Consider the following 15,567-nt stretch of genomic DNA (forward strand, 5'->3'; position numbering starts at 1 on the left):
TGTTGCTGCTGAGTCTTGTTGCTGCTGAGTCTTGTTGCTGCTGAGTCTTGTTGCTGCTGAGTCTTGTTGCTGCTGAGTCTTGTTGCTGCTGAGTCTTGTTCTTGGTGTGTTTTGAAAAGATGGGCAGTCGCGGCCACAACACTATATCTTGATCAAACCTCACTTCTCTCCAAGCATCTCAAACGTTGGCACATCCCTCCATGGCATCATGACGAGATGCAGGATGGCCAACCAGATACTTGTTGAGCCTACCCACTTCAGCTTCTTGGAGGTCTCCATGGGAAGGTATATCTTCAGTGCTCACTGAACAGTAATGAATGTGTCAGGGAGGGAGGCACTCTCCTGTGTTCGAGAGTTGAGGCGCCTCCCTCCCTGACCTTGTTTGACGAATACTATGAAAAGGAGATTGAAGGGGAGACTCCCTCCGCACTCAGTTCCAGAGGGAGTCTCCCCTCTAAAGACGACAGTTTGTTGTTGAATATATGAAAGAGGGATCACCAGCATCCCTCATGTTGAAGGAGGTTCGGGGAAAGGCCGTTCCTCCCCTCTTGGTGGAGGAAGGCCCGAAGGCCAAAGAGGAGGGAGAGGGAGAGGAGGATGAGGCAAAGACGCCTGTCCTCTTTGCCCCCCTCTTCCTCTTCCGGAATAAAATCCTATACGTGTTCGAGAGTTGAGATGACTCAAAGATTGAGTGTTTGGTAAGTGAGAAGAAATTTTGAAAGGAACACAAAGCGGGAGGAGGCTTAAATAGTCCAGTCAACGGATCTGTGGCTGCCAAGTGTCCAAATCCGCCGAGAGTCGCAATCGAGCCGTCCTATTGGCCGTCGTCCAGGCAGGTGTCCTGCTGAGCCGCGAGGGGCGCGGCTGAGGAGGCAAGAGGAGGTCCTGACGCGGCTGGTGCGGTGCGACGGGCCTGGAGAGACGGCTATAGCCCGCCATGGACGTCAGAGACAGGTGGTGTCTACAGAAGATCTACAGGCGGATAGAGCCTGATGTCAGAATCCTTGTATCTCAATGTCTTACTCCTTCGCTCACCAGGCTCACAAGCACCCTAGAGTCCATCTCACAAAGTCTGCACGTTTGCACGTTCGGAGACATTTCTAGTGCTCGCTGGGACGGAGGATCTTCTGTCCATTCGGTCACAAGGTCTCAATCAGTCTTAAAGGTCTTGACTGTCCCCGATTGTCCCTGAGAGTCTTGCTATGTGTCGTCAAAGCATCAGAGAGCTACCAGGTGACGCAAGCTTGACGACTATACCACCAAATCAGTCCCTTTCCTGATTTCCATTTCAAAGCTTTGGAGAAAAACATCATACTACATGGAACACACCAGCCTCCCTCTTTTCAAAGAGCTATTACACATAATAAATCGACATTCATCACTTTGGGGTAAACCCCCTCCAAGCACAAACCACGGCCCTTGCCCGCCTCTTATGACCGTTCTGTGGCAGGCACCTTGCCTGAGGCTTTTGGAAGTGGAGGGAAAAACAATGCCTGGATAAGACAAGATATAGTGCAAAAGCAAACAAAGGCGTAAACTGTTGTGGTGTTCACGTTATCGAAGCTAGGGAGCTACTTTACGAAAAGGCCCCAATAGGATCTTAAATGGAGAAGCGTGTCTTAGGCGGGCGCTTCTCCTGGCAATATTTGCAAGTGGCTCATAGAGATGAGGAGAAAGTGGTCAAGAACAAACTAGAGGCATCGGAATGAAGCGAAAGGAGTCGAGAACATACTTTGAATACAAAGGTGGAAGACGGGGTGTGGGGGCTGCCCTTATCGGATAGTCGGACAGCCGGGCTGAGGCCTTTGGCCGGATACAATGATCGAATTTCTTTGAAACCATCTGGCTGGTACTCAACAGAGTTCAGTAGATCTCTATAAGTGGCCTCAGCAAAACGGATTTCCGAGAACTCGGCTCTTCAACTCAAACGCTTCGATCTCCACCAAAGTTGCTCACTCCGCAAGTGAAATTCATCCTTCTACATAACCCTTCGTTACTTTGTCGATGTCGACCGTCTCTTCCAACATAGCATCGAGGAAATCTCGCTGTTCCGTGAGGGACTTCTTGACTTCATTCGTCTAGAGGTGACGCTTGGCCCGCTTTCGATCAAGAATACCCTTGAGCTTCATACGCAGACGCTCCTCTATCTTTCAAAGCGATATTCGGAGTAGTGCGAATAGAGCTCGGCTGGTGTCGTCTTTGAAAAATGGGGATCTGGGTCGAAATCAAGTCACCATTGTGATGCGTTCAGCTGCACCGAGGGCTATCAGGGCCCGATACTGAATATAACGGCCTTGCGTGACCACTGTGCTGCTCTGAAACGATGTTAGCCTTGTCCCATAGGCGAATTCATCGAATGAAACTCTCTCTACTTGGACTGGGCCTTCATCGTTTCCCCGTTCCCAATACGCGAAGCTGTTCCACCTCCAACGGCGTTTCAAATGACGCATCTCGTCTGCTTCCGTAATAGGGGCATCATCTTTTGCACAGGCTCTCTTCCTTGAAGATTTCTGGAACACATTAGACGATAATTACAACCTGGGGTCTGTCTCGAAGCTGGCTCCAGACAAGGGGCTTTTGCTCATTGCAGTAACATCCTCCTTTCTCTTTTCTCCGGAGGAATTGCGGTCAGATCGAATCACGAGTGAATTGTATCTTTGCTTTAAGCCCCTTACGAAGGACACCCCATGTATTTATAAAAAGGGCAGTGGACTAGAGACCAACTAGTCATGTTGGAACCGGAAAAGGAGCCTCCAGACACTCAATCCAGATGGCCTTTGACCAGAACGAAATAAGAAAGACGACCGGGCCCCTCCCTCCCATCGACTTCGTGCAACAAGGCTGAGAAAAAGGTAGAGGGAACCTCGTCATTTGATTCAACATTTCGAAAGCGGCAACAGACTAGGATAAAACCAAGTAACCTCCCCTGGCATTGGTCGAAACGGCAGTCAGAATCTTGAGCGGAGGCAAAACAAGCTCTCTAGGGCAAGCGTTGGCCGGTCCTCAGCTCTTCCATACTTCAAATGCCCGAGGCACACACTTATGTTCTTTGGCCCGAGAAACGTAAGTTCTTGAAGTGGGTGGAACCACAGCCTCCAAACCGGCAGCTTCAATGACTTGAAGGGCGGAAAACTAGACCTAGCGCTGGCTTACAGAGTGTACATGAAGAAATCAACCAGTCAATACATAGCTCAGGTGGTGGCAGGCCCTGCCTGTCTGACCCCGTTGGAAATAAGTGGAAAAGTATACGACGCCCGCTCACCAGCCTTATTGTAAGAATGCTCAAAACCTCTTCCATGGACCCTGCACCTCCCGTAGGAGTTCCACTCATCAAAAATGGACATATCTCTCTCAAGACACAGCTGAAGTATTAGTGTCAGCAAGACACACTCGCGTCACTTTCTAAGAAACTCCTCGACCTCGAAGCCTATCCGTCTCTTCGCTTTCTCCCAGTACTCAAGCTCCTTGGGGCTGACTTGTTTTGCGTTACCACTACCCTCGGCGGAATTCGCCGTTGAGAAAATGCCAGTCTTGACGATGACGGCCCGATAGTCGTTCAACCTGATCTCGACGCCAGAGCTCGAGGGCGCATTGCTGACGCTGGCGGTGGAACCGGAGGTTCGCTGGCGAGTAGATGCGGCCCCAGGAAATTGACTGGCGGCGCTGGGCTTCGCAGAACCTGTTGCTGTAGACATCGTGCTGGGACCTGCGGGTCTGGTGTTGGTGTCGGTAGCTCCTCCATCACCGGCTGCTTCCGCTTCCGCTGCTGCTGCTGTTCTCGTTGCTGCTGCGACCGTACTGGCGCCGTCTCCCGTATCCTCCTCTGTGCTCTTGATCACGATTGTGACGTCTGGACCTACGCTGCCTCGCCACAGCGTGGCAAACCACTGCCAGTGTGCCGGTGGGCTGAAGCCATCGGAGATGGGCATGGAGATCGAGCTGGCGTCCACGGTGGTGAGTTGGAAGTGTGGCACAAGGGCAATTGGGATGACGGAGTTACTGTTGTTTGCGGCTGACACAGGTGCATTTTCATTTCCCTTGTCTGAATCGGCTTGAGGGCCTTGTGTCTCTTGAGGTGGAGTTTCAGCCTCACGTTCGGGAACAATTGCTGCCGAGTGTGCGGGGGTAGGCATTGGTGGAATGCGGGATGAGTTTACTGGACGTGGAAACATCAAGGGACCGGCCATAGAAGTGGGATTGTTGCTATCTTTGTTAACAGTAAGATTTGCTGCATCCGCAATCGGTCTCTCTCCTGGAGTACTCTGGCTTCGTCCCTTTATTGATGGTGGTGAGGCAATCGACAATTCTGCTGCCTTGTAGATCGTCTTGGGAGAGATGGCCGATAGAGGAACGTCCGCTTCCCCATTAGAATGAGTCGTTGTTCTCTCCATAAAGGGACTATCAAGGGCAATAGGGGTGTCCTTATCACCTGCCTGTCCTTGAGGGCGTGTGGTTATATACTCCACTATCTCTTTGCTGGTCTTGTGCCATTCACTCAACATCTTGAGGTACGACTCGGTTGTGATATTTCCACCACGACCGTGGACGCCGCTTCTTGCCTCGCGGACAAGCGTATAAGGGTCTGGACCATCAAAGGTTTTCACGGCGAAGTTGCCTTCCCTTCCAAGCTGATCGGCGAGAGAAATGGTGATACTGTTGACGCTACTGGCATCCATGCCTTCGATAGCAATGATGGCACCGCGAACTTGTGGTTTCGGCGAGGTCAGACCAGGGGTTGGGAGGGGTCCGGAAATTTGAGACAGGACTTTGATTTTGTTCAACACTGGAATTGACATGATCATCGCTTCAACGCCTGATCTCTGAGATGATGTTGATGATGCCTTGATAGGAGCATGAGACAGCACTGTTTCTATAGGCGGAAGAGCAACTGTTGACCGGGCACGTTGGTGTGGATGGGGCGGGCGCACTGGTTGCAGTTGTGGTGGATGTGGATATACTCCACGAGGGGGAGACATGATTGCTGCTTTTGTTGGCTGCATTCCGTGTATCCGCTGGGCAGGGAGTTGTTGAGCATGAAGTTGCTGCATCGCCTCCCCACGGGTATAAGCATTGTTCATGGGAGAATGAGGATAGGAATAGGTGGGCTCAGGGTAAGGTTGGCCTGCTGGGACGTACACGCCATTGTTATTGTAGCGACGCCTCTTGGGATCCTGTGAATCTGAAGGCGGTGCCCGTTGAGCAGTTGGTGGAACGGCATAGATCAATCTAGGATCAACTCTGGAGAACGGATATGCTTCGACAAACGATTTCTGCTGTGCAAGATGTTCAGGAGACACTGTCGGCTGGCCATGGATTATCTGACCATGCGGACCACTCACGACGTAGCCACGCTTTCCTGGGATTTGCGTAGCCATGCTCTGTTGCGTACTTTTTGGATTAGGCAGCTGTGTGCTATAGGCGGAATTCAGTATTGGTTTTCCACCACACTTGGCACAAGGTTCCTGTGATTCAGCAGATGATGGACCAGAGGCAGATGGTTGATTGCTAACTCTTCCACTTCTGCGAGGGTGGTAGCGATAGCCTGGATATTGTTCTTGATGACGGGCTTTCTCTGCCTACATGAACAGTTGAGTCAGTGGACAAGGGGTCTTTGTCAACGAGAAATGATTTGAACATCTGTTTTACATACCTCCGCGAGCATATTCCACTCCTCTTTCGCCTTGGTGGACAGGTGTCGCCATTGTTCTCCGATGATCTTTGATACCTCCGGATTGGGGATTCCGGGGTTCTGGGCAATAATGCTTGATTGTTGGTGCTGGCGGAAGAGAATGAACGCTGTCGAAAATCAAAAAGTTAGCCGCAAACGGACAATCGACAGTTTTTCACAACAAAAGGCGAGCGACGACCCGCTCAGTGTACGAGAAGAGGGAGATTGAAGTAAACAAATTCTTACAGTTTCGTGGTCTCGGGATTTTAGGGTCTGGTGGACACAGACATACATGTTCCCTGGGAGTGGGGGCATCACAGCCGTGGTTATACTGTGATGACTGCTGATCTAGCATCTCCCCAGCATGAGGAGGAGGAACTATTTCAGGGGGGCCGTCTGCAGAAGCATGGTGACCAGTAACAGACATGGATCGGCAAGCGAGGTCTGCTCTAGAACTGGAGGAAGAAGTCTCAGAGAGGTGTTGCTGGGGAAAGTGGATGGTGTTCCTCCTGGCAACAGCAGCATTATCTTCGCAGCCATTCTGATGATGGGGAGGGGGGGGAGGCGGAGCTGGACCATTGAATAAGTGATGTTGCGAAAGCGAAGAAGTTCTGTGTAAGGCCGGGGTGGAATGGTTAGCAACAGGATTGGGCAAACGCCGATGCAATGCAGGCGGAGGGGGAGGGTGCTCCTGCATGGAAGGAGTCATAGCTTGAACGAAGAAAGGAAGTCTTTGAGCCCACCACTATGTGAAATTCTTGGGCTTGAAGATGGAGCGGGCATCACTGGTCCTTTGTAAAGGGATAGGAGGGCGGGAGCGCTTTGAAGCACATACACACATACGTCCACCCGTTCGCTTACCCATCTATTTGATGCTCCTCTGCTTTGTCCCTTTGGTGTGACTCCTTTTGCAGGTACAGTGACGATGAGCGTAGGTCAGCGAGGCTGGAAAGCAAGGTGTGCATGGTTTGCTTTGTTCTCAATAGGTCCCAACGCGGGAAAACGCGGTCCCAATCACCGTGCACCTGAAACAATAACATCAGGAATGCAGAGCCCGAACAAAGAATGCGAAGTTGCGGCGTATGACCAAGTGGGAATGGTTCATGCCACCAGGAACGTTTGGAGACTTGCATCTTCTGTTGCTGGGCGAGCGAGCGAGCTATTCAGCTGAAATTGCCGGACCCTAACATGATCTGGTCTGATTCAGAATCGGCTGGAATCAAGTGCGGATGTTTGCTGCATTTCATCTTCGACTGAGTCCATTTCAGAGGCGAACATTAATTCAGCATCATCGTTGTTCATGTATCTGGATGGGGCTCTTCAAAAGGATCAGTTGATATAGACAGACATATACCCCGATCATGCCTCGAAGGCAGGTGGTCGAAAACCATGATGATCCCGTGGACCAGAGATGCGATTGAACTCAAAGGCTGTCAGTAATGAGCACCATGAGGGTGAGACCCTCTTGAAGAGGGACATGGAGATGGAATTGAAAGGATCATAAAGGGAGCGAAATTCTAATTCAGCCGGGAATCCACGATCTCCGGTGTGTTTGAGACAGTTGCTAATTTGAGTTGCAGTCTACTGCTGTGAATAAAGACTCAGGTTTCATGATTAGAGTGGAGGGGTGAGTGGCACTGGAAATGTCTCTAAGCATTGGTATCATGCGTGAGAGTTGATATTTGCTCGCTGCGTAGGGAGAATTGACAAAGTTGATAGCAAGTCGCGCGGAAGAGGTGACGCGACCTATGCCAAGATCTCCTGAGCATGGGGTATCAGACACAGTCTACAGATGCCGTGCATACATTCCAAGGTGCTTCAGGTACTCAGCAAATGCATATGATTAAAGGCGGCCAACCTGGTATCTTGATTCATTATTCATAGTCATACACTCATCTACCTTTTTTAATCTAGCCATCATTCAATCGCTCAGCAAAGGCTCCGTCGATGGCTAAACCTAGCCAGCGAAGACACGAACATTTAAATCGACACTGGCTGTCGCAATGACACACCGAATCTTGCCTCCCCCGCCACTGTCTTCCTTTTTCACTGCCAGGGCTGTGCTGTTGGTTTCGCCATTGGCCGTGGGCTGAACTGGAATATCAGGAGCCCAGCGAATACCGCTAATAAAGTGTTGATGGGCATCGTCAACCACCTTGACACACTTGCATTCCTGCGACAAGTCCCAGCATCGAATTGTTTTGTCGTCCGAAATGGACAGCAGATACCTTCCACCGGGATGGAAAACCAAGCCACGAATCCAATTGTCGTGTCCAACCAGTGTTTTGTGACAGGTCCCCCGGTTGTCCCATATCTTAATGAGCTTATCTCTACCTCCAGTCGCCAGGAATTCCCCACTGCTGCTTGACGGGGGTGGCCTCTTGTAACCAGCTATGCCAGCCAGATGGGTATAAGCAGTACTGGGAGCGAATGCTACGCATTCTAGGTAGTGCTCGTGGCCAAGAAAGGAAATTTTGACCTCGCCAGAACTGGCATCCCATAAGCGAGGAATTTGGTCATTGCCTGCACTTAGCAGCCACCTGCCATCGATTGAAGGGGTAACGGCTCTCACCCAGTCTGTATGGCCCTTTAGAGTCTTTAGACAGTATCCGGTAGTGGCATCCCATATTCGCAGCGTTTTGTCTCTCGAAGCGGAGACCAAAGTATTGCCTGAAAGTGGAGCACCGGCAGCACCAGAAGGTATAAAACGAACGGAGGAGATTGAATGGTCGTGTCCAGGCAAGGTTCGGATGTTCTTGTACTCGTCACTGGGATCCCACAATTTAATGGTCAGGTCGCTACTGCAGCTTGCCAGCAGCGTGCCCCCTCTCGGGCCTCCAAAATCGACATCGAGAACAGCCTTGGTATGGCCCTTCAGCGTCCTTTCTAGTTCGCCTAATTCCCAATCCCATATTTTGATGGTGCAGTCTTCGGACGCAGAGGCAAGCGAGGAGAAGACGGGGTGGAAAGCGACCGAGGTGACGGGATCTCGATGTCCTTCCAGTGTATATCTTGCAGGGGCTTTAGGCAGCCATGTGGCAGGGTCAGTCTTGCGGCTAGAGGAGAGCGGAGTAGCTGAGTCTAGTTCCTGCTGGAGGAGGTTGTTTTTGGCCTCCAAGTCGAGGATTCTTTTTTGCAGGCGGACAACCGAAGTCCATTTCTTTTCCAACAAAGTCTCATACTTCTTTGCGGTGGCATCGTCGAAAGTGTCGGCCAGGTTTGATTCTCGGCGGAGGGCAGCAGCAGATTCGGTCATGCCCGCAGAGAGCATGTAAGCTACGATCGACTTGTGCCTGCAACTTTGTCAGCCGGGAACGGTTCAGGTTGCGAGGCAACCAACTTACAACTCCTCCGCCTGGCGGGAGGTGAGAAGCTGGGCCATGTTTGGCAGGATGGGCTTGATGCCCGGGACTGGGAGACTTGGCTCTCATGCACCGAATGGTCGACAGTAGATAGGGCCGCGAGGGTTTTAAAGTGTCCAGAGATGTGTACTCGTAAGAAGACCTTAAGGACGAAACAGAGGAGGTTTTGGACGGATGGATGAATTGGGATGGGAGATTTATGGGCGGGGCTAGTGAGGTTTATGATGAGACAAAGCACGCCTCAAGAAGGAAAGGTGATGTAGAGGAATTGTTCAGCACAGGCGTTCTGCAGCGCAATGGGGGAAAAAGTGCAATATGTCGAAGGGGAGAGGGTCTTGGATTGAGATGATTTGGCTGTTGCATGGACAAAACGCAGAGTGTACTGTGTATAGATGCATACAGTAATGTAAATACGAGATACCTTATGCTGGGGTCTCGGGGGTGTTGTCGGTACAACCGAATGTGGGCGCGATGATGTGTACTCTGAACGAATACGGAGACCCGTACACATCCAATACAGAGCAAACCACAGCACGTAGCACCACAAACAATTTGGTTCTCCACTCGCCCACTTCACCGGATGCCAACTACCATGGGTAACTAGGTATTCCTGCTTGCTGGTCCCTATCCACCGCAATTCTCAATTGCGCCAGATCTGACCCTGTCTTGACGTGTCGCATCTCCTCTTTCACCTCCTCGTTCACCCCCAGTTCCTCCCTGCAACTAACGATTAACGGCTGCTGACGGTAGCGACTTCCTCCTGTCGCGTCTGCTCCCCATCACGCGCGCCTGTCGCAACTGCAAGGTGTCGAACAAGGTATCAGGATTGTGTTCAGGCACCTCAACTCTGATCGTACGTCTCTCTCTCTGTCTCTGTCTCTGACTGTCCTTGCTGTTCACTATGGCTATTATCCCTTGCTTCCATTCTGCTGAATGTCAACCACTAACTGATGTTCTCCGACAGTCCACTCGCCCGTCCGCCCGTCAGGAAATCCAGACCTTCCTCCAAATTTCTCGCTCTATATCGCATCTTCTCTCCTTCAATTATGGCCGACGGCCAGGAAGAAGATTTCTCTAAACTCCCCTTGCCCGAAAGATTCCTCCATAAGAACTGGAAAGTGAGGAAGGAGGGCTACGAAGCCGCCGCCAAAGAGTTTGAACTCACTCCCGACGAGTCACACCCCGCCTTCCGACCATTTCTTCAGGATCCTAATCTTTGGAAAGGCGCTGCCGCCGATTCCAATGTTGCTGCGCAGCAGGAAGGCCTCGCTGCTCTGTGCGCCTTTCTAAAATATGGTGGTCAACAAGCCGCCACCAGATCCCGTTCACATACCCTCCAAGCCATTTACGAGAAGGGGTTGGCTTCTACCAGACCCGCCGCCAAAGCAAGCGCTCTCGAAGCCCTGTTGCTCTATGTTGAACTCGACAAGTCTGATCCCGTCATTGAAGACTTACTTCCTGCACTGTCAAACAAGCAGCCAAAGATCATTGCCGCCACACTCAATGCCATCACTGCCATTTTCCATAATTTTGGAATCAAACTCGTCGAACCCAAACCCGTTCTCAAAGCATTACCCAAAGTCTTTGGCCACGCGGACAAGAATGTCCGTGCCGAAGCCCAAAATCTTACAGTGGAACTCTATCGATGGCTAAAGGAAGCAATGAAGCCCGTCTTCTGGAATGAATTGAAGCCCGTTCAGCAGCAAGATCTTGAAAAACTCTTCGAGAAGGTCAAGGAGGAGCCTTCGCCTAAACAGGAGCGTCTAACCCGTACACAACAAGCTGCTCTAGCAACCGCCCCGCCCCCTGCTGCTGCTGACGGTTATATTGATGAAGTCGTCGCCCATGAAGAAGAGGAGGAAGAGGTTCAGGTCAATGCCTTTGATCTAGCCGAACCAGTTGATGTCATTTCCAAGATCCCCGCAGATTTTTACGAGTTGGTCGCTTCTTCAAAATGGAAAGATCGAAAGGACGCCCTCGATAACCTCTTCAACATCTTAAACACTCCCAGGGTCAAGGAGGGTTCTTATGATGAATTAGTACGAGCATTTGCAAAATGCATGAAGGACGCAAATATTGCTGTTGTCACCGTAGCCGCAAATTGTACCGAAAAGTTGGCCACCGGTTTGAGGAAACCCTTCACCAGGTACCGCTCAACCATCCAAGGGCCCATGATGGAGCGGCTGAAGGAGAAGAAACAGTCGGTTGCCGACGCCCTTGGTGCTGCACTCGATGCAGTCTTCTCTGCCACCTCTCTTACGGACTGTCTGGAAGAGACTCTTGGGTTTCTCTCCAACAAAAACCCTCAGGTCAAGCTTGAATCAATCAAATTCCTAGTCAGATGCCTCCGCACCACTCGTGACGTTCCTTCCAAACCAGAACAAAAATCTATCGCCGATGCGGCAACCAAGCTCCTGACCGAATCAACCGAACCCCTGAGGGCCGGAGGTGCGGAGATTCTTGGGATTCTGATGAAAATCATCGGAGACCGTGCAATGAATCCCTATCTTGATGGCTTGGACGATATTCGAAAAGCAAAGATAAAGGAATTCTTTGACACTGCTGAGGTCAAGGCAAAGGAGAAACCCAAAGCGGCCCCACCACCTGCCAAAGCAGCTTCTGCCGTCGGCAAGAAGGTCCTCGGGGGCTCTAAGAAACCCGTAGCTAAAAAGGCACCTCAAGCACCTCCTCCACCTGTCGAACATGCCACTCCTCTTCAACCCAAACCTACTGCAAAAACCCTTCCAAAGCGTCCGGGTTTGGCTCAGCCATCTGCCCTGAAACTTGGTGGTTTGAAGAAACCTGCAGCAGGCGGCATTCCTAGTGGCATTGCGAGCCCGCAAAGAAGAGTCATCTCCCCACCCATGAGCAACGACGGCGACGAAGAGGCACCTGCACCTTCGCCGTCGAAATTCGGTGTTGCGAGGGGTGGACTTGCCGGCCGTTCACTGGCGAGGCCAGCAGCTGCACCTCTGTCACCACCCTCTGCTCGTTCGATGTCCAGCGGCCTGAGTGCAATAGAGAGAGCGGAGCTGGAGGAGTTGCGGGCTGACAGGGACCGCCTTTCGGCACTGACAGATAGCCTCAAGGGAAACAATGCAAAACTGACCGCCGAGATCTCAGAACTTCAAAATCAGAACGCGCAGCTCATAGAGGACCATACGCGTGACGTGCTTCAAATAAAAGCCAAGGAGACGCAATTGGTTCGAGCTAGGGGTGAATGTGACGTTCTCAAGGCTGAGATAGAGACCGTCCGTAAGGAGGGGGAACGATACAAGCGCGAATTGTCGAGATTGGGCCGAGAAAGCCTTGGAAGAGAAAGAGAGGACTTGATGCGCGGTAGAGGCGCTGATGATGTTGTAAGTGATAGTGGAGGCATCTATGAAGACCAAGCGATGACTAGGTACCCGCCAAATGGCAACATACACTCTTCCCGACCACAAAGCACACTACAGAGGACTGGAAGCACTGCAAGTTCACAAAGCACCCGACCAGCGACTGCGAAGCAGCGGCCACAAAGTACCTACACGTCCAACCGCGTAGATCTCAGCCCGAGCGAAGAGAAGGAAAACAATGGCCTTGACATGCTTGCTTCAAGGAGAAAGATAAGCCCTCCCGTCAATAGCATGGCAAATGGCAGTGGAAGAAGCAGCCCTCAAAGACCAAACCTCGGAAGTCGAGAGCAGAGTGATACTGGGTCTAGAGAACCAAAGACGGAAGAGAATTGGAAGAGAGCTGCTGAAGTGACCAGCCAGTTGAAGGCCAGAATCGAGGCCATGAAGGTACGTTGTGTTCATGATCCCTGTGAGGTCAACGAAGCTAACAAATGCAATCCAGGCTCGGCAAGGCTTAACTCGACCTTGAAGGAAACTCTTCGATGGACGGCCTCATTCTAACTAGCTCGATGATCCATCCTTCTCATCCTTGGGTGCTTTCAGTTCAATGATCGATCGGGCTTGCGATTCCGAGGCGAGGTCAACGTGCCAATTCATTCGCGTTTGGCATGATACGTAGTTGGTCAGATGTATAATAACATCACCAAAGATTGTCAAACGGCCGATCAATAGCGATATTGCAAAGCGACAGGCGTTGTTGGCGGCGAAACTGGTTGAGTTTCACCTCATCTTCTTGATACCCGTCTGTTTATGGGGAGTGGATTCGTTGTCTTGGGTGCGCGTTTTGGGGTTGGACGGGCTGGCGAAATCAGTCTTGAGCCGGTGCTGATTGTCAGTCACTTTTGAGCTCTTTTGCAGGGCTATCGAGACCTTTTTTTGGCCTACCCGCAGAGGGGCTGGGTCCTACACGGCGAAGAGAAGTCAGAAAAGCATAGACTACACAAAGCACAGCGAGAGAGCGAGAGGAATAATGTATATTTGGAAATGATAACGAGATGACCACCAAACCATTCGCCGGCATGTACATACACATGCACATCCCACTGAGAACTGTGACACATACATAACTTAATCCGCATATCGTTGCACACGATCTTTACGTTGGTCTTCGACCTTGTCGATACATTTTACCAGAGATGCAATTACTTGGTAACTGGACGAAGAACCAAGAGTGGAACCAACAGGATTGTCACTCACTGGGAACAGAGATGGAAGACAAGGGAGGGGGACGACGAGCAAAGACACGAATGGATCTTGTAGTATGAAGGATCACGTCGGTTCAAATGGCTTTTTGGGAATCTTTTATTTCTCATTTCATTTCGTTTCCTGGATTGCATCTAACTGGGTTGAGTTAGTACCTTGCGTCACGAGAAGACTACTTTGTGCTATCTAACTAGGCAGTGAGTAGTTGGACAACACTCGATTGTCTTCCCACGAGCCCATTGCTTGCGGGGCACAGCTGTTCGAATCCTTTTCGTGCTGGAGCACGCTTGATGTGGTTGTTCGTGTGGTGGTGGCCGAAATAAGAGATGGCCCATGACGGGCTGGATAGTACCATTGCGAGGTGCGCAGGACCCGTCCTACCCGATCAATTGGTTTCATCTAACTTTTCGGTTGAGACAAAAGACCCTCCCCCCGCGAGTGGAGAGGGTGTGTAGAGCAGAGCCCGGCTGGCAGAGTAGTGGTGGAGGACATGTAGAGAGGCAGGCGGGCAAGAAAGAAGGGGAGGGAGAAAAGGTTGTACACGGAATACGAAGCAAGACGTTTAGATCTTGATGGCGCTCTCGAGGGCCTTTCTCTTCTTTTCCTGTCTCGCGACGGCCTTGCTGCCCATGATACCACCGCCCCAGTGGCGACGGCTCTCCTCGTGCTTGCTGGTATAGCCGTCATTGATGGCGGAGACAAGTTTGCTGAGCTCGGACTTGTCCTCGCCCTTGACCTCGGTGAGAGCGACTACGGCGGCGGTCTTCTTGTGAACGACCGTGCCCAAGCGAGCCTTGCCCTTGATGATGGCATAAGGGACACCCATCTTGCGGCACAGAGCGGGAAGGAAAACCACAAGCTCGATCGGGTCCACATCGTTGGGGATCAGGACGAGTGACGCCTTCTTGTTCTCGATCAGTCCCACAACGTGGTTCAGGCCGTATTTGACGACGTAAGGCTTCTATTTTGTGTACAAATGGATCGTGTCAGTTGAATGATCAAAGCGGCTTGAGAGGTGTTGATGCAGAGATGTCTGCACATGTGTGTACGTACCTTGCTCGCATCCTCCTTCTTCTTTCCTTGCTCAACGGCGGTGGCCTCGGCGTGGAGTCGCTCCTTCTTCTGGACCTTGGTTTCTGGTCGGTACTTGTTGAGGAGTTTAAAGGTTTGTGCGGCGGTGTTGCGGTCGAGGGTGTGTTGGAATTGGGCAATCGCTGGTGGCACCTTCAGGCGCATGTTGAGGATCTTCTTCTGGCGTTGCAGGCGGACATATTCTGGCCATCTGTCAAGAGGAAGGGTCTCGTTAGAATGTGCGACTCAAGATGCAGTGCATCAAGTTGAGTCAATAGCTTACTTGACCATACGAGAGAGGTTGCGGGGAGGCTGGACATCCTGACCGATGCCGAAGTTTCGAGATCGCTTCTCGAGGAGGGGGTTCTGTGCACCCAAGTTAGTAAACCTCGGTCGAGGTGTCGTGCGCTACAAAGCTCTAGAAAAAGACACTCACTTTTGCTGCCTTCTTGGCAGAGCCGGCCTTTCCCTGAGGGAAGGGGGCAGGAGCGGGCTTCTTTCCTTTGGGTGGCTATCATTGAGAAGAGAAAATCATCAGCAAATCTGATCAATTTCTCTCGACTCTAGGGACGACGACGATCAGACAAGAAGATTTCTCCTCTGGTCTCAACGATGTCTCCAGCCTAGTTCATCACCATACACAGTAGAACCTGCGGGTAATTCATGTTGTTGGCTGAGTTCTCAATCAAGAGTTCAGATCCCATGAGTAACCCGCGAGTCTTCTGGCCAGCGGAGTTTGTCACTGTTGCAGTTGAAACATTGCTTTTTAAGGCAGCATTTCTCTCGCACAGGACTCGGTATACGACTTGGTGATAGCGATCTTAGCTTACCATGGTTGCAGGGAGGAAGGACTTGACCAGAACAGAGA

General features: G+C 51.3%; 4 protein-coding genes across 4 annotated transcripts; 1 reads left to right on the forward strand and 3 right to left on the reverse strand.

Moving 5' to 3' along the window:
• Positions 1-3,395: 3,395 nt before the first annotated feature.
• Positions 3,396-5,962, reverse strand: A1O9_05704 (uncharacterized protein; the record flags this gene model as incomplete). Its single annotated transcript, XM_013404920.1, has 3 exons — positions 3,396-5,576; positions 5,651-5,776; positions 5,915-5,962. The coding sequence occupies 3 exons, from the start codon at positions 5,960-5,962 to the stop codon at positions 3,396-3,398; spliced, it is 2,355 nt and encodes a 784-aa protein (XP_013260374.1).
• Positions 5,963-7,625: 1,663 nt separating this feature from the next.
• Positions 7,626-9,050, reverse strand: A1O9_05705 (nuclear distribution protein PAC1; the record flags this gene model as incomplete). The annotated part of the gene is made up of 2 exons (XM_013404921.1): positions 7,626-8,961; positions 9,013-9,050. 2 exons carry the CDS (start codon positions 9,048-9,050, stop codon positions 7,626-7,628), a joined length of 1,374 nt encoding a protein of 457 aa, XP_013260375.1.
• A 1,026-nt stretch (positions 9,051-10,076) lies between these two features.
• On the forward strand, positions 10,077-12,926 carry A1O9_05706 (uncharacterized protein; the record flags this gene model as incomplete). The annotated part of the gene is made up of 1 exon (XM_013404922.1): positions 10,077-12,926. The coding sequence occupies one exon, from the start codon at positions 10,077-10,079 to the stop codon at positions 12,924-12,926; it is 2,850 nt and encodes a 949-aa protein (XP_013260376.1).
• A 1,264-nt stretch (positions 12,927-14,190) lies between these two features.
• Positions 14,191-15,019, reverse strand: A1O9_05707 (60S ribosomal protein L8-B; the record flags this gene model as incomplete). Its single annotated transcript, XM_013404923.1, has 3 exons — positions 14,191-14,589; positions 14,682-14,902; positions 14,983-15,019. 3 exons carry the CDS (start codon positions 15,017-15,019, stop codon positions 14,191-14,193), a joined length of 657 nt encoding a protein of 218 aa, XP_013260377.1.
• Between the last annotated feature and the right edge of the window lie 548 nt (positions 15,020-15,567).

The sequence above is a fragment of the Exophiala aquamarina genome (assembly GCF_000709125.1).
Source record: "Exophiala aquamarina CBS 119918 chromosome Unknown aczIA-supercont1.4, whole genome shotgun sequence".
In the NCBI taxonomy this organism is placed as follows: Eukaryota; Fungi; Ascomycota; class Eurotiomycetes; order Chaetothyriales; family Herpotrichiellaceae; genus Exophiala; species Exophiala aquamarina.